Source organism: Equus quagga, chromosome 18 (assembly GCF_021613505.1).
Source record: "Equus quagga isolate Etosha38 chromosome 18, UCLA_HA_Equagga_1.0, whole genome shotgun sequence".
Taxonomy (NCBI): domain Eukaryota; kingdom Metazoa; phylum Chordata; class Mammalia; order Perissodactyla; family Equidae; genus Equus; species Equus quagga.
This window is the reverse complement of record NC_060284.1, coordinates 26,914,894-26,941,863: the sequence shown is the minus strand read 5'-3', so window position 1 is coordinate 26,941,863 and position 26,970 is coordinate 26,914,894. Positions and strand designations below refer to the sequence as shown.

Sequence of the window (26,970 nt, the reverse complement as noted above, 5' to 3'; positions counted from 1 at the left end):
ATTCGAAAGTAGAATCTCTCAGCTTTGATCTGTCCTTCTCTGCTTAGTAGTGAGATGATCCATTCATCACTCTCTCCTCCTCACTTTGGCCTCCTTGTTCTCTTCTGAATATTCCTTTTCTGTCTCCTTCTTAGGCTTTTCTTTTTCTGACTATTCCTCAGTATTTTGTCCTTAGCCCCTTGAATGTCTCACAGGCATCTCAAACTATGTCCTAAATTAAACTCTTCCTCACTCCTAAGCTTGCTTCTATTTTTGGTTAATGACATCATCAACCACCCAAGCACTCCAGTCAGAAACCTGAGTCTTTTAAGATGACTTCCACCTCTCATCCCCACTTCAGTCACTAAGTTTCCAATGCACATCTTAAACCTCTCAAATATGTCCATTCCTCTCTATCTCCACAGTCACTGCCCTAGTTCAAGCCTTTATCATTGTACCACTCATCACTAATCTCCCCGCCTTGTCACCCTGCTCCATTCCATCCCACGTACTACTTCCAGAGTGATCTTTCTAAAATGCAAATCTGATCATGTTACTCTCTGGACTCTATGTCCCTGTCCAACTTTCTCTCTTGCCCTTCCCAGCCTTTCCCTTCTCCTTTCCAGCCATGTGGAACAACCAGAATTCCCCTCTGCTTCAAGAGCGTGCCTCTCCCTTTGTGTTGTAAACTCCTACGAATCCTAAAATAGTAAGGGAGCCTATCCAAGTATCGTTCTATCGTCTCCCTCTCCTTTATGCACTGATTACACTTTATACGGAGCTTTATTATGACCCTTATCACAATTTTGTAATTTTTTTTTTAACAATCTCTCTCTCTCACTAAACTGAGATCCTCAAGGACAGACACCATGCTGTTCATCTTTTAATCCCTAGCACTAGCATAGTTCTGAGAATATATTAGGCCCTCATATATGTGTGGAATAAATGTTATTTTTGATAGTAATTTAAAAATCTTTCCATCTTCTCCCACATCTAAGCATTCACCAAGTTCTATAATCTCAATCCTTCTAATGTCTCTCTTACCAAATCCTCCTCCATTCCCCTTTTCAAGGGACAAAACTATTGCAATTGCATCCTGAGATTTGGGTGCTTCCCCAAACCAGGCCATCTTCATGACTGCTGACAGCTATCCTTCTAAAACACACTTGGTTATGTTACCCTACTTAAAAAACAACTTCTTTGATGACTACCCACTGTGAGTTGTAGGTAGTTATTTCCCAAGAACGTGGAAAGACTATCCACTGAGAGTTAAAGATAAATAAATGAGGGGCCAGCCCAAGGAGGCTGAATGGTTAAGTTCGTGTGCTCCCCTCCGGCGGCCCAGGATCTTGCTGGTTCGGATCCTTGGCGCGGACATGGCACCACTCATGAAGCCACAGTGAGGCAGCGTCCTACATAGCACAACCAGAAGGACCAACAACTAGAATATACAACTATGTACTGAAGGGCATTGAGAAGAAGAAGAAGAAGAAAAAAAAAAAGAAGACTGGCAACAGATGTTAGCTCAGGTGCCAATCTTTAAAAATAAATAAGTAAATAAATAAATGAATGCATAATAGAAGGAGCTATAATGCCTACCAAATCCAAGGTTTTGACTATTTAAACATTTAAGCATAGTACTTAATAACTTTCAGAATCCAATGCCAGCTCAGCTCTTTAGCCCTATGTACTACCACTCTTCCTCCTCGACCTCAATGCACATCCTGGTCACCATTGCTTAACGTGCTGTTATGGCTAGAATGCACTGCCACCAAGCAAATTCCTATTCATCCTTGAAAGCCAGCATCAGACATCACCTGGTTGCTCCAAGAGATGGTGTAAACGGGCTTTAGACTCTCTCCATAATCTTCATTGGTCCTCCCCAAGCAACCCAAATCAAAATAAAAATATTACTTTTTTGGTATGGATGATTAGAGTTTTTGCAGTCTCACGTAAACTATATATTAAAAGCACCTTTTAAAAATATTTCTATTTTATTCATCTGTAATACACAATCTAAGTAAAAACAAAGTACTTTCTATACAAGTGCATCTTCAAGACAAGTCCCCTGGCCTACACTTCAAACTAGATTGCAGCCACTAAGCCCCTTCTTTGTAGAAATTATGAAGCAGTCACTGAATATTATTTGCCTTAGGAAGCTTTCTCTAATCTTCTCTTCCTGACAAGCTGTTGTAGCTTCTCCCTCTGGGCTCCCACAACTCTGGCCATATACAGCTGTTATCTTACCAAACAAAAGTGTACTATGTTATTTCTCTTTTAGTTTCTTCCACTAGGGTAGCTCATCTAGGGTAAGGACACTACATCAGTTTCCTCATGTGTAAAAGAAAGGTGATAAGAAGACATATCTTACAGAACTGTTGTGAGAATTAAATATTAATGCATATTTAAAGCACTTAGCACAGTGTCTAACATATAATACACGCTAAATAAATGTTAGCAATTGTTTTTCAATATATGTTTGCTGAATGATGAAGAACTAGCCCAAAGGGTCCCACAGCAAACAGACTGCGAGATGTGTCGTTCGCAAAAGAGCATGATAAGAAAACACACATGTCCTGAAATTACCTAAGAGGTTACTATTTAAGCAAAATGCCTTCACTGTTATCTATTTGCAGATGTGACATGAAATTGAATAGCTTTTTAGTATCTAGTAGTTTAAGAAGAAAGTTTTCAAGATCTTGAAACTGGGAAAGAAACGAAGTTTCGATTATAAACTTGCGAACTTCTGAGGTAGTTTATTAAAAATAACACAGTTTCACATTTGGAGAAAGAAAACACAATGTCTCGGGAATCTGTGCTGTTTCTGACTCTAACACACATTCTTTATACTACAAATTACCCATAAATATATTTGTTCTCAGGTTTTACGATAAAAATCAAATGCAGTGTGGTGTGAGGTAGAAATAACATCAAACTGAAATTAAGGAATATTGGATTCCAGCCCACAAATGAGCTGGAGGACCTGGGCAATCTTTTAATTCCTCTGGGCTGCAGTCTTCCTTCAGAATTTGAAGGGATTAAACTAACCTCTAAATTCCCAGCCAGCTCTAAAATACAAAGTTTTATAATGCTGTATTTTAACCTCTTTCTTATATGTTTTTTTCCCCTCACTAGAAACTGACCTCTCTTTTGGGGGGAGAGGGGGCAGGAATCAAACCTTAGTTATCTTTGCTTCTGAGTATCTAGAACCAATGCCTGTTTCTTGACTGTTTGAATGAATGAGTGCCCCATGCAGAGCTTCTAGTTAAAAAGGCATAGCAAATTTATGGTGTAATAGGTTAGTAGCTAACGTTAACATAATTATTTTATAAGAATAACATGATTGTTGATATTCAATATACAGATTTTTTCTATTGTTGCTCTTTTGTTGAAAACTCTGTTAATTTAGAAAAGGAATTCTAAACCAAAAGGTTTCCTTACTTCTGACATACTTTAGAGAAATTATGAGTTAGTTACAAAGCTTTGGGAGAGGCTAATTCTACTAAATCTCATCATCCTAAGGGCAACACCCACCCATATCAAGTAGGTCCCCAAGTGTTCACTCCCCAATGGCATTTTGTAGAAAAGACTTTTATCTTTGCCTTGCCACCAAAATTAAAGACTGAAAGACAATGTGATCAAGGAACTAAGGAACTAGAGCTCACAGATACATGGAGAAAGCAAACAGACACGTGTGCACCCACATGCAATGTAACTCAGAAACTCAGTTGCCTCATGTACCCATTTTCAAGTTAGTACAGGCTTATTGCAGGTTCAGTTACAAAATATCTCTAATATGGAAGAGAGAATGGAGAGTTAACAAAATTCAACTAACTAAAATTAACTAACTATAAAGGGAATCTACATAGATAAAACAGATGGACAGTTTTCCCACTTTTTTTGAACAAGGGCAGATGTCTCTCTCTGAATATACCCCAGAAAGAGAATTACAGGGGATTCCATTTTTCTGTTTTAGTAACAATGTGACTGAAAATTGAGATGCATTCACTCCACAATTTCCTGTCCCTGAATTGGTGGGAAAATGACTAATATTCAGCTATCAGCCTCAACCACACGAACCTGAGTTTGAACGTCACTCACGTATTAACTCTACATAAACTGACACAAGCACAGTAAGTTTTTTATTGTTAAATTACTATGTTACCATACGCAGAGCAAAAAAGTAAAGGGACTGATCTACTTCTGCATTCACATTTTAAATTCTTGAATGATAAACAAGTGAACAAATGATCAATTAGGAAAGGAAAACTCAAGGAAGGATTTCCTTGCAAGTCTTCTAATTTCTCTAATAATTAAGAAAACATGCTCAAAAATTTTAGAAAAACACTTTTTCTACATGTGATTATTATTAATAAACAAACTATATTTACCTCAATAAACTGGAAAGACTCCCTCAATATTAAGGACAGTCTATCTCTGGCTAATGCAAGTATCATTTGGATATAATATAAGCATCAAAAAATAAAGGGGTGGCATAGTTCAAAATTTTCCAAAATGTTAATACTCTTAGTGCTGAGTTTCCAGTTCCAGAATTGTCCACTCCCCTTGGGGTGAACAGTCTTCAGAGGAAAAACTAGCCATGGTGATGCTTGCTGCGGAATCATCAAGTGGAGACGTCAGTTCACTCCATCTGTTCAAAGTGTCAACATGTGCTTTACCCTGAGGTTTTGAGCTGTCTCGTGCTAAGAGTAGTGTCTGATTGATTAGATACTGTGCTAAATTTAAGTCTTCAGGAACAGAATTTGTAATATTTAAGTTTGAATCCTGTTCAGAGAGCAGTTGCTTTAATAGTGTCCAATCTTGTTTTGCAAAGTGTTGATCATCTTCAAAATCCCTGTCTGTAACGTGTGTTTCTGAATCCATTTTCTGCTCAAATGCTTCTATTACATCCATCTCATATATTGGAGAGAGGGTTTTTGAAGGCCGATGGTCATACATGTAGGTTTGTGCCAGTGTGTCACAATCATCTATGTCTCCTGAAATAATTCATAATACTACACAATGTAAAAATTGCACATGTTGGTACCCCTCAGAGTTTTGTAGAACAATATTAACACAATATAATAATTATAGTCCCAAAAAAACATAGAATGAGAAAAATAACATTTATAGAAAATTAACAAGATTTTTGAGGCATTTTTTTCCATGTTAAAAAAAAACAACTCAAGGATAACGTTTAGCAGCAAAATCAACATCAGCAACTAACAGTAATTCTCCATACCTTAATTTGAAAACTCATGATACAGAAAACAACAGAAATCATTTAAACATAAACAGAATGTGCACATATATCTAATTCACTACAATAGAAACTTAAAGAGAAAAAAAGACATGGTTATCTGATGATGACTTTTAAGGTAAGTCAGTTCCAAAAGGGGAATAAATACATTTTATCTAGAGTCTTATTTGTATATTGCACATGCAGAGGAAGATGCAAGCAAGACAGACAAAAAAGTACAACTTTAAAGAGTTCCCTGTTCTTATGATTTTGCTGAACAGGGACTACTGATCAGTATTTTTCTTAGTTTTGATATACAATAGCTACTCAGTCAGCCACTATTGCATATTTTCAATGTGGGTCATTCGATCAAATTACTATAATAAGGGAGACAAACACACAAAACAATTAGACAGGAAATCATCTATACATATGAAATAAACCTGGGCTTTTTTCATATATTATCATTGCTTCTAAATATAATCTCTTTTAGGAAATTTATCTTTTTACTTGAAAATTTTAGAATAGAATTATAGTGACCCTGAAAGTCTTAATCTCTGTAAAATGTATACAAATTATAATAATTAATCTAGTTAAAATAGCTTAGTGCTTTTAGTTACATATTACTATAGTTATTGCACAGCGCTCTTAGATATATATACTAGCATAGTCCATAAATCATATCCAATATATAATAAAATTTCTAATAGTCAAGAATTCCTATGTTAAATTAGACAAAAATAACTAAATAATAGCAAACTAAGTTTTTCTCTTCACTCTTTCATGTAAAATCTCTTAGTAGTTTATAACAAATAGGTCTAATAGTAAGACCTATAATAAGTAGGTCTAATAAATAACCAAAATTTTTACTAGATATTAATTCTGCAACTAGGATTTTAAGTGAACTATAAAGAGTAAGTAACTAGCTAATTTTTACATTATCAAGAATTTAAGTTTTCCTTTAAAATTTGAATCTGTTGCTTAAGTAATTATTCTGTCTAATTAAAATATAACTTTCAGGGCTATGTGCCACTTTAAAATTCTATAAATTCATTTTATTATGGATTTAGCATTTCTATTTCTGTACATTACCTGCCGATAAAGCAATATTAGCTTTTTCGGTAGCTGTAGAATGGCTCTCTTTCACTTGACCTTCCTGAGGCAGAGGCTGACTCCGGCAGGAGTCCAGAGATTTTGTAGAGCTGTTCTTTGGTATGTCAGAATTGGGTTCTCTTTGATGAAGCTCCAAATGACATGGTCTTTCTTGAGATTTTACATCTCTATCTGAGAGTTTGCTGCACTGCTGAAAGTCATTATCCACATTGCTTCCACGATTTACTCTTTTATCTTGTGGAAGAAGCTGTCTGCCTTCTTTGGACAGGGCACCTATTGTGTATTTTTTTCCTGCGGCTGAAGTGCTCTGTTTATCTTTTCTTGAAGAGTCAGTGCTACTAACACCGAAGAGAGAGCTTTCATTTTTACATACACTATTGCCTTCATCTTGTTTACATTCTAAAGTACTACCTTTCCTTCCTTGTGAGTATCTGGAATAGCAAGTCCTTCCATGATGCTCCTGAGAAACGCCATCAAAAACATCAGAAGGTGAAAGAGAATCTGTCGAAGGCTGAAAGGGAGTATGGACTTCCCCTTCATCAGACCCTAGTTCTTCACATTCATCTACTGAAAGTAAAACTGACCTCTTAAAATTTTTAGTTGCAGAAAACTCGCGACTTTCATTTTCTGTTGCGTCTTCGAAAGCTAAATTAATTATTCCTTGAAACTGCTGAGGAGCTGAGTTAGATGTAGAGAAATTTTCTGCAACATTTTCAGCTTCAGATCTTTCATCCTCTGTTTCATCTGCCGAGGAAGAAACTTGGTCTAACTCCTGAGCGAACTGGACACTGCCTCGTAGAATGTTTTCTTTTTCCCTAGGGTGGACTACTGTAGATCGAGACCAAATTTCTGGCCTTTTCCTAGGAATCTCATCATCACTTGTCGAATTAACTTGGAAAAGATCATTACTACTTTGCCTTTTCATTTTCACTTCAATTCTTAAGTTACTATCATATATTTTTAATTCTTCAGGAGTACTGGTATCACTGCTACTTCTTCCAAGAAAATCATGGCACAGCATAGTGCCACATTTAGAAATCCCTCTGTCGTTTGACCCATCATCATCCTGAGACCCTCCTGCGTCATAGTCTTCAGATCGGGGCTTTATATCATCAGAGGATGTGGTAGCACTGCCAGTGTCAGATTCAGGACTCTCTCTCTGATGCAGAACACTGGTACTCAAACTCCACTGACTCATGAATGGAGCCTCTGGAGTTTCATGGCTCTCTGGAGTTTCTGTTGTTTCCATATCTTTAGGAGAATTTTTTCCTGATATTTGTTCCAAAAAACACTTGGAAGAAATATCAGAGTCTGCTGTAGCATGTTTGTCTTCATTCATAGCAGAGTCATCAGACAACTGACTAGGAATTGTCTGTTCCTCTACATGAATTTTAGATTTTCTGTCATCTCGAACAGAATTTAAAGTACCATTTGTCCTTTCAGGAGCACAAGGTAAAACATCTTTCACATAGTTAATGCTTAATTTTTTGTTTGTATCTTTTCTCCCTACTTGCTGCTCCCTATCTGATACTGCATGGACTTGCGCTGCATTTGTTGAATCTAAATCATAACCTGCATTAGAGTTCAAGGAGTTTTCATTGGGATTTGAAATCAACGATTTTAGGGCAGCAGTGCTATAAAATTTCAGATCTACATTATCACTACCATCAGAATGACAATGTATTTTTGCTGTGCTGCAATGATCTGTTTGTTTGTGATTGGAAAATTTTGTTTCACTTTTACCTGAACAAATCTGTTTTGATTCCAGTTCATGTTTTATTGATTTATCAAGACTTGAAATATTTTGGCATTCTAACACCAATTTCTCTTTTTCTTGATTGTTTAATGGCTTTTGTGGGTCAGGTTTGCATGATGATTGGACTGCTTCTGTACCACTGATTTCAGATGTGAGATTAATTAGAGGTTTGTGAGGTTTCTGTTCAGAAACACTGCCTTTCTTATTGTCACATACATCATGAAGCATATTTTTTTGGACAACAGATGTTTCACTTTTTAACGGTCTTTGAGAAGAAGGCTGAGTCTTCAATATAACCTGTCCAGAAAGCATTTTCTGTTTTGAATCTTTAATATTCAAAGTTTCACCTTTCTTAGATTGATTTAGGTTTTTAGGCATTGCTACTGTTTTTGCATTAACCTTAGGCAAAGTTGTGTGTCCTTGCTTGACATTTTTTCTCTTAGATGTTTGTTTATCTGTAGTTGTATTGTAGTCTAATTTTGTCACACTTTCTTCAGACTGCCTTGAAGAGACTGAAGATTTTACTGACTTTGGTGACTCTCCTTGAGATCCTAAGAAAAGAAAATTCAAAAATATAATATACCTTCCAATTTGTGAATGAAATTCAATATTTGTTTTTAAATTACTTTATAAGAAATAAAATAAATAAAATAATGAAATGGTAATATGTCTACAATCAAATGGACAATTACAGATTAGGAGTTAGTGGGCATATAAAATAAAAAAAGAAAGTATTTTTCTATTACAAATATAGAGGGACTATTCCAGCGTCTTAGTAAAATTATTAAACTAGGATCTTTCTTCCCCAAGTAAAGAGCCTTGATCCTTATGCCAGAATTGGATTTGCATAAATTTATAGGGGTGGAAAAATCTGATTTTCTCATACCAAAAGAGCAGGAAGGGTCTTCCCTTTGAAGTTTTGGGAGAAAAAAAGACTGTTCCACACAGCTGAAAAGCAGAATCAAGCTAACCATAATTGAAATTGTTGCAATTTTTCCCCTCAAACATGAACAAAACTAATTTATTTCTCATAATCAGATCATTATTATTGTAGCTCATTAGGGTTAATAACTTAGATATGCAGGGGAAACTAAAACTGGTCACTGGAAGGAAAGAGGGTTAATTTGGGGAATCCATTTGTTTACACTGGCTAACGTCCTAGAGATGACATTTTGAGCATTCAAATTTGTCAGACAGAATGACCAAATCTTTTAAATTGTCAAATCTTTAGCTATTACTAGAACATGAATAATTTTTCTCTGGCTTATTTTTAAATTAACTTTCAGTATTAATTCATTACCTAACTCAAAATTATTTTTAGGATTTTACAAACTGCTCTTACCTATGTGAATGCTTACTGTGTAAAGCAAATTAATTTATAAAATCAGTTATGTTAGCAAATTATGCAATTTGATCAGTACTCTTTTCTTTCTTAGAACATGGAAAACAACAGGCACAGCGCAGATTCCAGAGGAAAAATCTTCCTCCCGACGTATTACAGCTCCCTAGACTGTACCATTACGTTTTAAAGAGCTCTTTAGCGCTAGTTTTGCAGATGGAATTCCTATAGTTATCAATGAAACTTTGAAGAAACATGGGCATAACATGTAAAAGGACCGGAAATGCAGATAAACTAGTGACTCCCTTAAGTATTTCTCTCACAGAAGACAACAAACCAAACCCATACCTAAAAATACCAAAATGCTTGTCTGAAATGTAAAAGTATAAAATCTCATCTCTAAAGCATGAAACAAACATAAAATGACTGAAACCATATTATATTTTGCTTATTTGCCACTGAAGTTCCAAAGCAGAGTTCTGCCTACTCAATTTAAACAAGGAAATAAGACCCAGGACTATTTCAGCTTTACCTTGAGTTCTAGCAAGATTAGATGGGGCCTTCTTGGTCCTCTGCTGAGCTGCAGCACATCCATTGTCATTTCCTCTTTTCTTTAAAATTGCCTGAGGTACTGGGTCACTATGTCCTTTGCTAGTGACCTTCTTTGGCACACTAAGAAAAATGATCACATTCAGTATTACATTGAGATTCCAAAACACGAGCTTTTAGAAGACCCATACATGAAATATATTTTTTCTCAAAGAAATAAAAAATATATCCCTTCCGAAAACAGAAAAACCATATATTCGTAAGGCTTTAAGTTTATAAAACTGTAGATCAAGGATGATAAAGCAATGCATAATCAAGTGCCACAAGGGGAAAGTATTCTTCTATCATTTTGTATCAATCATTTTGCATAAATATACTAACTTCTTTTAAGTAAGAAGTTTTAAAATGTCATCGTGTAAATGCATTAAATTTTCTAACAAAGAAGAAAAACATTTAACTGGAAGTTATATAATTAGTTAACTTTCAGAGAAAGTTAATGTATAGGTAAAATAATGAACGAGGACTTACCTGTTATTTATAGTAGTTTCTTGTTTGTTAATGCTTTTTTTAACGGAAGTTCCATTGGCAACTTTTGAAACAGATTGAGATTTCACTGCTGTAAGTTAAGAAAAAGTGAGTCATAAAACACTAAATATGTAACTATTATGTATAAATTCACTGGTCAGACACCCTAAGCAAAATTAAATGTTAACATGAGAAGAACTGCATTTTCTGTTGGCATGAATACATGTAAATAAATACTTTTTGGCATTTGAAACTAAATAAAAGTCCAAACACAGGTCATTTAACTGTCAGCAGCTATTAAAAATTAGAGTGCTAAAACCCACCTACAGTGGAAGTTTTGATACTTTCTACACTGTTTTTCACTGTCTGTCCTGGAGATTCACAAAAAGACAGTTTATGACCAGACGACCTTTCTTCTCCTATTGATCCATTTTCTTTTGGTTCACCTGGACATTCAGTGGAAACCAATAATTCCATACTTGAATTTGTCGATCTGCTAGAGGGTCCTGCGACACCACGGCATGGAGAATCTTTCCTTGTCCCTTTCTTCAAAGGCTTTGCTTTGGCTTGCACATTTAAGTTTCCAGTGAGTACCTTGGGTCTGGCACCTGTAATTTGCCCGTCCTCATTTCTCACTGCTTTTCCATTCAATGAACTTTTCTGTCCGTTTGCTGCTGCTGTCGCTGATCTTTCCACAACTTGTCTGGGTGACAGGTTTGCTGACTTTGCATTATCACTGCTTTCTGTTTTGGGCTTTATCATAGCTTTGGGCTTTCCAGAAACATTTTTTCCCCCAGTTTTCAGCTCTTTTGTAATCTTAGATGCTATTTTTGTACCATCCTTTTCCTTTAAATCGTCATGCTTCAAAGTTTTATTTATAGTATTTCTATTAGTACTTGATGAATGTCCAGATGCTCCTAATCCATCGGATTTCATCTTTTGATTAGTAGAGGGGGAACTCCAACACTCTTTCTTGTTATTTCCTCTCCAAGATCTGTTCTTTATAACACTGGAGTCAGAAACTTGTCTCCTTTGCTACAAAGAAGAAAAAATACTTTGTAACTTGACCGAAGTCTTTGACATATAATACTTTATGTTTTAATAAGCCAGTTTTTCAAAGAGGTGAAAACAGCGAACTTCATATTACCATTTAGGGCTACTCAAAACTTGAATTATCTTTGACCATTGTGAGCAATACTTTGTTTTCAATCACATTACTTTAATAAAATCTGAAATACAGCATAAAAAATTAAAAGGCAATACTATTTTAAAAGGCATACTATTTAACTTTATGAAGTTATGGTAGAGATTAATATCTAAAGGTGTCAGGATGCCTGGGGTATATGATAACATATAAGTATCCAACATTTTTTGAGGGCACATTCCCAGGTTCTGTGCTAAACCCTTTTCCTCACAAGACAAGAAACTGAGGATTAAAGCAGGTGTGTAATTTACTCAAGGTCATATGCTGATAAGGGATGGACTAGCACTTGACCTCATGACTTACTGCTCTAAGCTGGTAGTCATCTATATGGTATAATTTGAGGGACATTATAAAGATTTTCACCAAAAATTCTCTCTTCAACTCTATCCCAAATATCATAAATTTTACCACTAAAGATTTAATCCTCTGTGGTAAGAACTGCTTATTTCTTGGAGTCCTCATTAAGAAAATAAAAAACGTTTCTGAGAAACATAACACGTTACATCTGAAAAGTTTGGTTTTTGGAAGAAAAAAGATAGTAACACAGTATTGGCTGTCTGGAGGAAGTGGAGGAAAAGGTCCTAAAAATAGGTGAAATGGGTAAAAAGGGGAAAATAAAAGGGCACCAACGACAAATGCACCTACATCATCATTTTGCTTAGAATCAACCTTGATATGGAAGGAAACAACAAAATTTTAAAAATTGGTAGGAATTTTAGAATAAAATTTTAAAATTATATTGCCATTATTTATGTAAATATTTTCCCCCCACTTTGGAAAGGTGTATGAGATTGTAAAGGTATGAGCAGAGCTTGTGTTGTCTTCATCTTTATATCTCTTAGCACTGTGCCCATCACATCCTGGGTATTCAAAAAAATGTAACGAATGTTGTTAAACCTGAGCATATATTGATATACAGTTCAAGGTCTAATTATTTCTAAATCTAGAAAGATTCTAATTATATTAAAATGTGTCTAAGACAAAATGACATATGTGTGTGTGTGTGTATATGAATACACAGACATTATATAATACATACATAATAAGTAATAAATAACCTGGCTAAAGTTAGGAAAAAGCAAGGTACGGCAATAAAGGAATCATGAATTCTTGTTCTAGCTTTGCCTCTAACTGACTTAGGATATTTGAGAAATCATTAACATCTCTGGGCCTCAGATTATGCATGTTCAGAGAGTGGAGACTGGTTCTATGCAGTTCAGTATTCCAGGATTCTATGTAATATTTATAAAATTCAAATAGGCTTGGTCTTCATTTTTTTGTGTCTTGATTAAACCTTAGCTCAAAAAATAATATTTCTCTATTTTTAATACATAAAACCAGGCAGATTTCTGATTTTAGACCTCTTTCCACCCTTAAAACTGACCCTACCTAATTTACTGTATCCTTGATTCTATCTACTATAAAGCATCACGCTATGGGTGAGATCTATGGAGTAGATGGGGTAACTACATTCCTTTAGAAATTTCACGTTACCATAGCATAGCATGATGAGAATTCAATGCACAAGTACCCATTTCAAGGCAGTCTCTGACCTACATCTGCAGAGTTCACAGATATTTCTTATACACAAATAGCCAACTGGGAATAGTCACCACATGTTAGTGACAAAAATGAAGAAAAAGAGGGCAATCCTCTAAAGGCTTCTTCTTAGACATGCTTCTCATTTCTAGTATTATTCCTTTCTTTTGTTTTTCCTTTTTGGTTTAACTTTTTATTATAGAAAAATTTAAACATAATCAAAAGAAGACAGAACAGCACAGTGAATTCCATGTATCTATTACCCAGTCTTAACAAGTATCAACTCTTGGCCAATTCTGTTTCATATATAACTACCCCCATTTTATTTTGAAGCAAATCCCAGACATCATAGAATTTTATCCTTAAGTATTTCAGTAACAGCACCCTTCTTAAACCTTTTTCTCTGTCTTATCTCATTAACTTTCTCCCACCTCCAGAAGATCTCATTTCCTTCTGGAAAACACATTTATTCATTCCACACTTATAGAACACTTACTACACACTGGATAACTGCACATAAATTATTTCACTTAATTTTCACAATAATCCTGCTAGGTTTTATTACTCCATTTTACAGATAAGCAAACTAAGACTCACAAATGACACAGATAATAAATGTGAAGTCAGTATTTGAACTCTTCTGATTCTGTGTCCACCACCCATTTCAGTATACCACTGCCCTTCTGAGGGAAACATACTGCCCCGTTTCCTTCCCATTGTGCGTAACAGTATAAACTCTTAGACCACCTGAAAGTCAGGGAGATAAGGAACAGCAATGAGACTGTGCTCTATTCTGCTGATGTCAAGAAAGGAGGAAAAGCCTGGTTGGTAACAGTTAGTAGAAAAGGAGGAAGGAAGGCAGGTAGGCTAACTCCTGGGGGCCCTAAAAAAAACCCACAGGAGGTAACACGGAACAAGTACACAGAAAAACATGTCCTAAGGTACTATTTCCTAGAGTCTGTTCTGTGGAACTGTATAATGTGTTTAAAAGGGGTCGAAGGGGAGTCTAGTGATGTTCCATGCTTACAAAATGTGGGGAAATTCTGGGTAGAACAGAATTCAAAACTGTTCTTTACTATAGTGTTTCTCAGAGCTCTTAAGGTGCTAATGTGCATCACCAGTCTCTAAGAGGGCCTATGGTGTGTAGCAATTCTCAAACTTAGTTGACGCTAGATATCCCTAGGTGGAACATATGATGGAGCTGGCATACTGTGGAACACACTTTGGGAAACAGTCCTAGGAAGCTTTTGGAGTTGTCTAAGTTTCTATCTACTGGCCGATGAGGAAGAAACGACTTCCTGTTCCACTCTGCAAGGGAAATATGTTCTTTACATTCCAAACTGGAACTCTCAATGTATGTCTCCATATCATTGTAATATGTGTATTAGGTTAGTAGGATTTCACACTTCCAGCTTGGAACTCTAACCATCATTAGTAACATTTTGGGGAAAGAAAATGTATTTCACGTTATAACAAATACACCAATTAACTTCTGTGTGTGTGTGTGTGTGTGTGTGTGTGTGTGTGTGTTAAAAAACAAATAACATAAAATTTACCATCTGAACCATTTTTAAGTGGGCAGTAATGTTAATTATACACACCATGTTGTGCAACAAATCTCTAGAATTTTTCCATCTTGCAAAACTAAAACTCTATATCCATTGAACAATTTTCCTTTTCCTTGTCCCTCCAGCCCCTGGAAACCACCATTTACTTTCTGTTTCTAAGAGTTTGACTATTTTAGATATTGCACATAAGCACACCAAGTAACTTTTAAAGTAAAACACAACTATGTTCTTGGCACTAATTGCCTTTTTCACACCAAAAATATATTATGTGAATTAAAATTTTAATACAGAGAAAACTGGGACAACTAAAATCTTCTTTTGTTAGAAGTAGGTTAATTAGAAAAATAGACATTGAATTAGGTCTAGAATTCTAGCCACTTTCTGATGCACTGGAATAACTCCAATACGGTAGTTGCCAAAAAGGTTTTCAAGGAAATAAAAAAAGGTAGACAATATTTCACTTCCTATGACAGCTAGATATCAAAAATTCACATCATTTAAAAATCTATGAAATGTTCACTTGATTTAAAAAAGACTCAAAATTACTTCCATTAACAAATAGCTTTAATTAACGAAAGAATAAATTTTTAAAAATTACTCTGAAATATAAAATAATAAAATTTAAATTATTTGGCATCTTTTCATTTAGACGTATAAAATTTTAAAAGTTTACCTGAGAGCTACTGAATATAGGCTTTTTGCCAAGTCTTCGATCATCACCTTTGTCAAATGCAGCTGTAAAAGGAAACAGCAATTTGTTTTTATCAGAAGCATTATTATTATTATTATTCTAGAAGTAGAGGAAAATAGTAAACTAGTAGAAAAAGATATATTTCAATGGAAATAACTTTTAAAAAGCTGAAACCAACCTAGTACACATAAACAAGTCCCTATTATATATTAGAATTTTTGTTAAAGAACTTCATTTCAATATCATTTTGTGGTCCCTATGGATTTTATGTAATTAAAATGAATAAATGAGAAATGTACAATCTCACAGAGAAGATTCATACATTTACAAAAAACCAGAACTGTCTCAAGCTGTGAAATTTTAGAGAAACTGGTTTCATTTAGTTTTCCAGATTCCAAAAAGTTTCAGATTGTGGCAAAAGTAATATTTTATAAACAATTAAATATGAGAAAATGTTTATCTTAGAAAATATGAAAATACTCTGTTGAAATTAACTACAAATATTTTCTGGTTTTGCAGGCATATCATGGAGAAGGAGGAAAGAGAAGAGAAAAAAATAAGGTTCTGTTGAAAATAAAACAATAAATAATCTTCAAACCCATTTTATTGTTTTTAGAATTACATAAAAATTCATTTTATAGATTAGATTTATATGAGAATTATTGGGGAATTCACGTTTATGTTCTTCAAATAAGAATTTGAATGACGTCAGGAAAATATATAGGAATAATGATCCAAGAGTTATAAATATAGTTTAGCTAATGTATTTCTTCCTTTTGAAGGTTATGGGACTTAAAAATATATTTTGAAGAAATATACATAATCTCCAAAAATGATTTGATTTTTATTAAAACAGCTGATGAAAAAGACATTAAATTATCTGTAAGTCTACTATGGATCTTTTACTACCTCCATTCCATAGGATCTGTGCTGTAAGACAAAGCAGGATCCTAGAAATGGCATTATGAGGACTGACTTGTGGTTAGCAAATGACTTTGCACAACAATATACGGGAAGAAATTAATAAAAGATTTCTCTCAAAGGTCAGTAACTCAAACTAGAACATAAATGTTACAACAAAGACAACCTAGAATCACTCCTTTATCTGGGGTTTCCCAATGCAGTAATTATGCATAAGTCAGTACTCATTATAATTCAACATCTTTAAGATTTAAAAAAAATATTTTTACACTGATATAATGAATTGAAAAGTTCTTTTTGACAATTAGTTGGATTACTAATAATATTTTGTTTTAGGTATGTGTATGTATTGTATATATATGTGTGTGCCTGTATTTACATGTATTTTTAACTAGTACTTTGAAGGATTAAGATAAAGAACATTGTTTGAGGCCCAATTTAACCATAAAATCCTCTAAAATGGAAAAAAACAAAGTTTACTACCAATCAGAAGAGAGCTGAATGACACCTACTCATGGAATGCCCATCCTATTTCTTCACATTGTATAGATTTTACAGTAAAGATAAACCATCATCTAAAAATAAGTACAGAAATAGGTACAAGGAAAAAAATTTCAAATTTCTAAAGACCTTCTCATGATTTTTGTTTTTCACAATTTTGTTTTATTATTTTGTTGGAATTTCTTTGAAAAGTGTTCTTGAGATCACATCTAGCTACATTATCATGTTATGCTCTTAATACAAAAAAGAGCAAATCATATTCTGACTAACCATCAAAGAATTGAACATACTGATGTACTATCAAGAATATATTATATCACATATGGCTTCTATGTTTTATAGTACAAAATTGTTTGCTTCATAAAATATAGTCTCTTAACTTAAAATGTTTTTAAAAGTATACTTGCTGAATCTGCCAATATTTTTTCTAAGGTACCTGCTTCAACCCCAAAATAGTCATGAAGCCATTTTTAGTTTCATACCCTCAAAATTTTATTTTAATATTTTTGAAACAAAAACATATTCTGAGCAATATAGATCTTGTGTTTAATACTAATGTTTCAAATGGTCCCTATGTAATGTCAGAGACCACTGTGCAGCTCCTGAGGGATGCTCTGCAATAGCACACGCCGTATCACTGAACCAATCAATTACGAAATAAAGCCATCGAATCTAGACAAATCCACAAGAAACGGTATCTTATGCAAAACATGGAAAAGCTTTATGGAAAAATATATTTTAAAAGAGAGAGAAAGTATGTTTGGTAATCTGTTCTACATGAATTACATTTTCCTATACTTCTCTCTTTACAAGAATGCTTTAAGCAAATTTGGATGGAACATTGTTGCTAGTATAAAGTAGGATGAAACAGTGATATATATACAAAGGAAATGAGTTTTGTTTTCTAAGAACAGCAAAAAAGCATGATTATTAAAACTGCCTAAACACACTATCACCAGTTTCAATAAGCAAGATATTACTGAACAGAAGCAAACAAACGTAAATTCTATCACTTACTAGAATGCTCTCAAAATATCTCTTGTCAGAAAGATTATAAGAATAAAAAATCCCAGGCTAACATACCTGCTTGGATTTTCTGTTGATCATCTGTGCTCATCAGCTTCCAGCTTTCTGTGTGACGAACAGCATAGAAAGACTGAACCAGGAAGATCCACAGCTTATCACGCAGAGCCTGGATCTTGCACGTAAAACCCTGTGTTCAAGCAACAAATCAGCAGCTGGTGAGAGCCACATTGTCATAGCAACCAGTCATTATTCCTTTCCGAATCTACTTACTCCTAAGCTAGATCAATGATGTCATCACTTAGATTTTTAAGATCGACGGGTACATGTTATTTATGAAGGCTGCTCTTCAACAACAGAATTTTATAGTGAACATGAAACTAAACCTTAGCCTTTCAACCAAACATTATTTTAAACCACCAATGGCCTTTCCATGAATACTTTCCACAGCCTTTTCAAATCAGCTATGACATTACAAGGTCAAATACTCTATGCAGTAGTAATAAATATGATAATTTTTATCACTCTTGAACAAATATAAAATAATTTGCAATTAGTTTATTAATTACCATTGATGAAAGGCATTTAAAAATACACAATATATTAATTTCACTTGTCCCAGTCAATTCAATTTTAAATATGATTTTTTTATGAAGACAAAAAGGAACTAAAAATTTATTATAAAACTAAAAGACACTGACGATTAAAAATTCTGAAAAACTCTTAAAATTCTATATAAGTTTTATATTTAGGAAATTCAATGTAGTGAAAGGGCAGAAACACTAAAGTTATGCTATACCAATTAATATTGCTAAGTATCAAACTATGTTTAGAATCTGGCAGTCAAACTGTCAAATTCTAAACTTTATAATAAGTCCATTTAGAGGTAAATGAAATTTTTAAAATTTTGTATCATAAAAAATTCCAGATATACACAAAAGTAGAGACTAAAACCAACCCTCAGTTATCCATCACCTAGCTTCAATGAACCATGCAACATTTAAAATGTGCACATATTTTAAAATTTTTAAATAGTTCAATATTATATCATTTTAATGAAATTTATTACATTCAATACCATTTCCTTAGTACTGTCAGAGTTCAGTAACGTGTCCAGAGACATAAGAAGAGAGCAACTATTCTCAGTGGTAACGTTTTCTTCAATTGCTTTTAAAATTTTGTCCAACAGATCAGCTGTGCTGCTCATTGCTTGTGACTACAAAACACAGAAATTGATATTTAATAGGAATACACGTAAAATGTGTAAGAAACGTGAAAGTCTGGCATAACAGAAGGCCATTCATCATAACTGAATGTACGAAGTCAATCAGCAATCTTATTTCCCTTGTTAACAATATTATAATTACATAATTATAATTGTTATTAATCCCTTTTCCTTTGTTAAAAAATCTGCATATACATACATACACACACAACACTCTGTTCTTAACAGCTAAAATGCTATAAAAACAGAACCCGGAAATAAGTAACAGAAGTTCTTTATTCAATAACTAGATTTAAGAGAAAGTGGGTCCCCAGTTAACACAGAGAACTTTGCATAGACCATAACTGTATTACTGAACAAAACAATATCTTTATGTCTTTGGTTTCTAAAACATGGCTTATGTTGATTGAGGGCTAGAGTTGGCCAGAGTTACATTGTGCCTTGCCAGGTCCCTCAAATCTGTCCCCTCCTGCCGTCATTATCTTGTGAGCCAAAAATCCTGTCCATCACTGCACTAAATCCTATGCAAACATGCCATCTGCTATGGAATTTAAGTCACACTAATTTGATCAAAGGCAACCTGCATTTAAAACTCTTACTCTTAGATAACTACAATCAGAACACAAAGATGGGACTAAATATAGGATACAATTTTAGACACAATACCTGTAAGAGAAGAGCAAAATTTTCACTCTGAATGATCTTGGAGAAGTTTTCTATAATAAATGCAATACATTCTTCTTGCAGCTGAGACGCCATAGTCAGCGCTGCCTCTGTCCACTTTACTCTGGGTAAACTGATGATCAGCCTGTCACTTTCCATCAGAAGAAAAGCAGCATTCTTGTCATTCTTATAATTTAAAAAATATCGGGAAAAAAGTTAGATTACTACTCATAAAATAACTTTGTAAGCAAATAAAATGCTTTGGTTTTCTTGTGATGTTTCCTGCAAACAACAAGATTCCAGGTAGCTAATATCTTTGTCATTAGTGTTACATATAACACTTACTTAATCATTCATTCAGAATTATCCAAAAGAGCAAACTTTGAGCTGGGAAGAAGTCATCTTTAAAAGATAGCTAAAACAAACCTGAGAGCAAAGTTATAATATAACTACAAAGAAAAACTTGACTTCCCTGAGAAGTTCACTACTGAACTAATTTTTGTGCTTGAAGATATCATTCATAACTTCATGGCTACACTGACATAGCCTTAATTCTTTTCTGACTATAAAATACATGTTCTTTATTATAAATTTAGAAATGCTAAAAATTACTATGATCCCCTGTGATTTTCTTCCTCCTCTCCAATTAGGTAAGCCTCTTCTTTTTATATTTTATTCATTTAGTGATGATTCATTTTTATACCATTGGAAAAAAATGTTCACGAATACTCATCTTTATGGAAAATGAATGACAATTCAAAAATACCATGTGCTCCAAGGAAAAGGAAAATATAGCAACTTATAAATTACTTTGTCTTATTCATGATTTATTTCTAGTTCTTAAAACAATCTTAGTAAATAACTATTTATTGGATAAATAGTTACCTGATAGATTATAGTAGATTGAAAAACATGGCAACAAATTCTTTGTAGCTCCATCCATCAAAGAGGTGGAATCTACTCCTCATCCCTTGAAACTAGACCGGCCCTTTCACTCGCTTGCACAAACAGTGTTGTTGTGCAGCAAGTTCCAGAGCCTAGGCCACAAGAAGCCTTGCAGCTACTGTCTTTACCCTCTTGGAATTCTGGGACCACCAGGCCATAAAGAAGCCTGGTAAGAAAGACCACATGGAGTGGGAGGCTCAGCCTCCAACTCAGCCACCAGCCGAAAGCAGCCGCAGCACTGAGCGCAGGCAAGATCGGCAGAACAAGCATCCAGTCAACCCGCAGAACTGTGAGGAATAACAAACTGTAGTTTTAAACCACTTAGTTTTGGTGTGGTTTGTTACACAGCAATAGATAACTGATAATCTGAAAATGACAGACTGAAATCCTTACCATAGGCTGCATGATGTAAACCTTACACACCCTCAGTATCTTTCAGACCTCGACTCCAGCACTACCTGTCCCCTGCTCCCTACACCTACATCAGATTCCTTTTATACACACCATCAGAGAACCCGTCCCTATTTTTCAGAGCACTTAATTCATTTCTAATTATTCAATCGTGAACAATACTATTTGTTTCATATCCATCTCTCTCACTAGTCTGCATGTTTATTGAGTATGAAACCAAGTCTGTTTTGGCTCACCATTGACCCCTAGGGCCTAGAACTGGGTCAGAGTAGTCACCCAAGTATTTGTTGATCTTTTAGCATCATCACAGACTGAGAGTCTACAAGTGAATTTCTAGGATAAATTAAGTTTAATCCTCGAATACCAAAACTTTTAAAATTTCACCCATTTACCAAGAATTCTTTTAAAATGTATTACATACTTCCTTTGCTTTAAAAAAATCATACTTTGCTATAATTCATCTTTTTTTGTTTTAGTACCATCATCCTTTCCTGTTCTGGTGACTTCCTGAGTAACTGCAATTACTATGAATTTTAGGCAATAAGCCAAATTTGCACTACTATAGGGATTATTCTGGTAGTAGAGACAAATGTAGGGTATCCAAATAAACTTGGCAGGTATCTACAAAGTCCTGATTACATACATAGTGTTATTTGCTCTGACAGTTAATATATTTTTTAAAATATAGATATAAAGTATAGCTGTCATAATTTAGCTTGGAATCTATCAGAAAACTAAAATACGGACATAATGATAACATAGGTGGCATGTAATCTTATTCCATATTGATCCGAATATATGGCAACATTAAATGTTAGAGTAGCTTGAGGTTCAAAGAAGGAAGAAAATACTTCTAGACCAAACGCATAAAATTTTAACTCAATAGTTAACACATGGTTCAAACTTCAAAGATATATAAAGGGCATTACTAAGAAAATTCTCCCTTTCCTTCCTGTCCCCAAGCCACCCATTTTCCCTCACCCCAATCATATTATTTATTTTCAGTATCTTTTCAGAGTTACTTTAAGCATATACAAAAAAAAAATCATGTAATTTTCCCTTTATTTTACTAAAATTGAGGTACTAATATGCACAGTACTCTGTACCTTGCCATTTACACTTAGCATACATCTTGAATTTTTTTTTTCCTGAGAAGATTGGCCCTGAGGTAACACCTGTTGCCAGTCTTCCTCCATTTTGTATGTGGGTCACTTGCCACAGCATGGCTGTCAAGAGCTGTAGGTCTGTACCAAGGATCTGAACCTGTGAACTCGGGCCACCAAAGCAGAGTGAGCAGGATTCAACCACTATGCCACATGGTCAGCCCCTTTAATATTTTTCTTATCATAATATAAAGAGCCTTATGATTGTTTTAATATCTATGTAATTCCATAATATAGATATACCATAAGTCACTTCAACTAGTCTTTTACTTATAGACATTTATGTTGTTTCCAATTTTTTGCTATTACAATGTGGTAATGCATGACCCTATAGATAACATTATTTCACACATATGTGAACATACCTATAGGAACAGATATATGACTAGAAATAGAATTGCTGGGTCAATGCCACTTGTCTCAGCCTGGGTTCTGCCTGATAACTGAGCCTGAGAAACAGCCTGGTATACGGATAGTTTATTTTGGGAAGTGATCCCAAGAGGATCTGAGGCACTGGGAGAGCGAAATAGGGAAGGAGGAAAAGCCAAGTGAAGGGTATGTTTTCTAGCTTCTTGCTACTCACAGTGTGATCCACAGCATCAACAGCACCGAGAACTTGTTAGAAACGCAGAATCTCAGGCTCCACCCCTGACTTACTGAATTAGAATCCACATTTAAACAAGACTCTGGTGTGTTTTGTATTCTACTAAGTTTGAGAAGCATTGATACAGTATTCACTGTTAGAGGCAAATGGGGCTCAGTCTTGCTGGGGACCCTCTGAAGAGCCACAGAGAATGCACTTTGAATTATTCACGCAAGGGTCAGAGCAGGGAAACGTTTAACCAGTGGCTTCTATCTCCCATTGCTCAAGGCTTGTCCCCTGGGGTGTTAACTCCTTTTTTCTTCCAGGTTTGCATAGGTATCAGAATTGCTGAGCGGTAGGTAATTAAGAGGTTTGTATTTTCTTTGTGAACTTCTCCTATGATTAGCTGTTTGGTTTTTTTTTTTTTAAGTCAACTTGTAGGAACTCTCTATATCAGGAAAATTAGAATCATAAATATGATATGAACTATCTTTTGACTTTGCTTATGATTGTTTTTGCTATATAGAAATTTTGCATTTTTATATTTAAAAAAGCCAAATTTTTTTATGGCTTCTGAATTTTGTATCCCTATTCCCCTGTTGAGGTTATAAAATAATTCTCCCAGAGTTTATTACAGTATTTTAATGGTTTCATTTTTTTTACATTCAAATCTCTGACCCATTTGAAATATATCCTGGCATACTAGGATGTGAAGTATAGATCTAACTTAAACTTTTTTCTAGCTGGTTTCCTGGTTGTCCCAATAATGTATATTGAATAAACACTATGACTCATACTATTTCATAATCCTTACAATACTGTGTTAATCAAATGGGCATTCAGCTATCCTTTAGCCTTAAGACTAATGGCATAATATGTATACAACTTTAATTTTACCATAGTGACCATCCCCACCCCTATTTGTTTTCTAACTTTTCTAAATTTAAAAACTCTCCATAATTTGCTTTTTTTAAAGGACTTAAAATATTTCATTAAGAAAAATTTAATCACATTTTGAAATAGTTCAAGTAATTACATTATAAAGTCCTAACTTTGCTAACACCTTTCTCTCTTCTGTTTTCCCCCCTCATCCTCTTCTCTTTTTCTCCCAGAAGCAATGGTTTGTACTTGGTAGGAGGGGGCAGTCACATTTTACTGAACTGCTGCACAGTGACCAAGAAAGAGAAAAACCTCAAAGTCTTTCAAATTAAAATTCAAAAAAAAATTCTCCATATCTATTCCAACACAGCACTTTCTTCCCTCCCTCAGTATGTGAGAGTGTTGGGCATATCACTGATGGAGCACAGTGCCTCCCATGGCACATGTGGTTGAACTGAATCAGAGTTCAAGAAGACTGAGGAAGACTGCTGGCTCGCTCTTTATTTTTTTGGATAACATATTTCAAATTTTAATTTGAAAAATCTAAAAGTATTCTATTTTTTATCAAAAGCTAAATATATTTTATTTACATAATAAAATATGAAGAATATACTAATGTTTCTTAAAACTTGAATATCCACAAAAAAAAGACAAAAATTTCAAATTTTCATTATAATCATCATGATGCCAAAAGGCTACTGATCAGACTGGGTGTTTGGCTGTTCTGGTGTTAACCTTTTTATCTATCTTGAAAAGAAAAAACAAGCATTCATAAAGCTTAGAAGGACCTGACCGGAGCTATAAAATCAAAATAAAATATTGTAGGAGAGGGAGAAGCATAGTATGAAGGGTTTATTTTTTCAATTAAACTTACATATTTACTACTTGTGGCAAAAAAAATCAAACTTCTTAGTACGACATTCAGTTAAGATCCCTCCTAATCTGGTCTGAGCCTCTCCTCAGACTTCTCTCATGCCAGTTGCAGCAGAATATTGGAACCACCCAGTCTCCAGGTCCCTGGTCACATTTTAAAAGTCTGCCGGGCGGGCTGGCCCCGTGGCCTAGTGGTTAAGTTCAGCGCACTCTGCTTCAGTGGCCTGGGTTCAGTTCCTGGGCATGGACCTACACCACTTGTCAGCAGCCATGCTGTGACAGCAGCTCCCACAGACTGACATAGCTCACACAGAAGAGGACTGGCACAGATGTAAAGTCTGTCAGGAATGCTCTAACATACTTCTTTATTTTGAAATTGTCTTCTCTCCTCAGGTTCATCTCAAATTACTTCTCTCACCCTTCCAAACAGAATCAATTGTTTTAACCTCGGTGATCCCATGTATATATCTGAATTATAGATTATACTTATTCATTCATTTATTTACCTATTTGATGATATATATTGATGCCTAATATGTGCTAGGCACTGCTCTAAGGCTAGCGCTATAAAGGTAAATAAGACTGACGCGAAACTTAATATTAGTCCTCATTATAGTCTAACTTGTATTTTACTTAGTTATTTAAATGCTTATTCTTCCATCAATTTGTGAGTTCCCTGAGGTCAAGGCCCATGCTTATTTAAAAAAATCTTTGCCAACATTAAGCACCCATCATATTATCTTTAGAATGGTAGCGACTGTTTTAAGACAAGGCTTTGTCATTTACTAACATTGTAAACTTGAATAAAGCACTTAGCTCTCTGACTCTCTTTTCTCATATGTGAAATGGTGACAAGGGTACCTGTCTTACACAAAATTTCAAAAAATATAAAGTATTTTTTGAACTGTAAAGGTCTAAACAAACCACTAAATAGTAGTAGTAGTAGTAGTAGTAGTAAACGATGTTTCCCCTTCTATTGAACTGAATTATAGCTGGGCCATTTGTTTGCCTTCATGAGCAAGGAGTAACTATTCACTGACCAAAAAACTAATGCAAAATAGTAAGCAACAAAACTACAAAGTCCTTCATTAGCATAAACATAGATTTAGACATTATTTTGCAGTGGTATCTCACCAGTTGATGACCTACACTTATTTTCCCAATTAGATTTAGATGTATCTTCTATATAACACAATCTGACGTATCATTCAGGGTTCAGTCAGAGAAACAGGACCGCCAGGAGGTACTTATATATATACACAGGAATGTGTTACAGGGATTTGACCTTATGCAACTGTGGGAGCTGGTTACACAGTCTTTGTATGTGATGATGTAGTTTGAAGTCCACAGGGAAGGCAGTTGAGAATGGAAGATGGATATAATGGGTGAGGGAGAAAGCAGAAGCTGACACCCAAGAGCACAAGCTGTAACCCACACTGATAGACCCATTTCAGTTCTCACTGCCTCCAACCTGGATGAAATAGGTGTCCTTCAGGAGATGCAGGCACCTTTCATCATGGAGCTAAACACATCCCTGGCCCAGGGGTAAGAGAAGCCAAAAGAAGATATAGGGCAAGGTGGAGCAGTTGTAGGTCTGGCTTCTATTCCACACCAACAAGGTAAAGTTGCAGGATACCAAATAAACATACAAAAATCAGTTGTGTTTCTATACATTAACAATGAAGTAGTAGAAAGAGAAATTAAGAATACAATCCCATTTACAGTTGCAACAAAAAGAATAAAATACCTAGGAATAAACTTAACCAAAGAGGTGAAAGAGCTATACACTGAAATCTATAAAACATTGTTGAAAAAAATAGAAGACACAAAAAAATGGAAAGCTATTCCGTGCTCATGGATTGGAAGAATTAACATAGTTAAAATGTCCATACTTCCTAAAGTAATCTACAGATTCAATGCACTCTCTATCAAAGATTCCAACAACATTTTTCACAGAACTAGAACAAAGAATCCTAAAATTTATATGGAACAACCAAAGACCCCGAATAGACAAAGGAACCCTGAGAAAAAAGAACAAAGTTGGAGTTATCACTCCTGGACTTCAAAATATACTAGAAAGCAACAGTAATCAAAACAGCATAGTACTTGGGGCTGGCCCTATGGCCAAGTGGTTAAGTTCGTGCATTCCGCTTTGGCAGCCCAGGGTTTCCCCGGTTTAGATCCTGGGTGTGGACATGGCACTGCCCGTCAGGCCATGCTGAGGTGGCATCCCACATAGCACAACCAGAGGCACTCACAACTAGAATATACAACCAGGTAC

At 34.8% G+C, this 26,970-nt stretch overlaps 1 protein-coding gene across 4 annotated transcripts in view; it reads right to left on the bottom strand.

Annotated features, from left to right (window-relative positions):
- Positions 1-2,754: 2,754 nt before the first annotated feature.
- The window catches only part of BTBD8 (BTB domain containing 8), a 78,404-nt gene continuing 54,188 nt past the window's right edge, over positions 2,755-26,970 (bottom strand). For 3 of the 4 annotated variants that reach the window (XM_046645886.1, XM_046645883.1, XM_046645887.1), the window contains 9 exons: positions 19,839-20,021; positions 19,017-19,163; positions 18,008-18,137; positions 15,485-15,546; positions 10,824-11,535; positions 10,504-10,591; positions 9,959-10,098; positions 6,311-8,638; positions 2,755-4,976 (listed from right to left, as the gene is read on the bottom strand). In XM_046645886.1, the coding sequence (XP_046501842.1) occupies positions 4,507-4,976; positions 6,311-8,638; positions 9,959-10,098; positions 10,504-10,591; positions 10,824-11,535; positions 15,485-15,546; positions 18,008-18,137; positions 19,017-19,163; positions 19,839-20,021 (4,260 nt within the window). In that variant the 3' untranslated portion in view covers positions 2,755-4,506. The remainder of the gene's footprint in view (positions 4,977-6,310; positions 8,639-9,958; positions 10,099-10,503; positions 10,592-10,823; positions 11,536-15,484; positions 15,547-18,007; positions 18,138-19,016; positions 19,164-19,838; positions 20,022-26,970) is intronic. The other variant, XM_046645885.1, reaches the window with a different exon arrangement.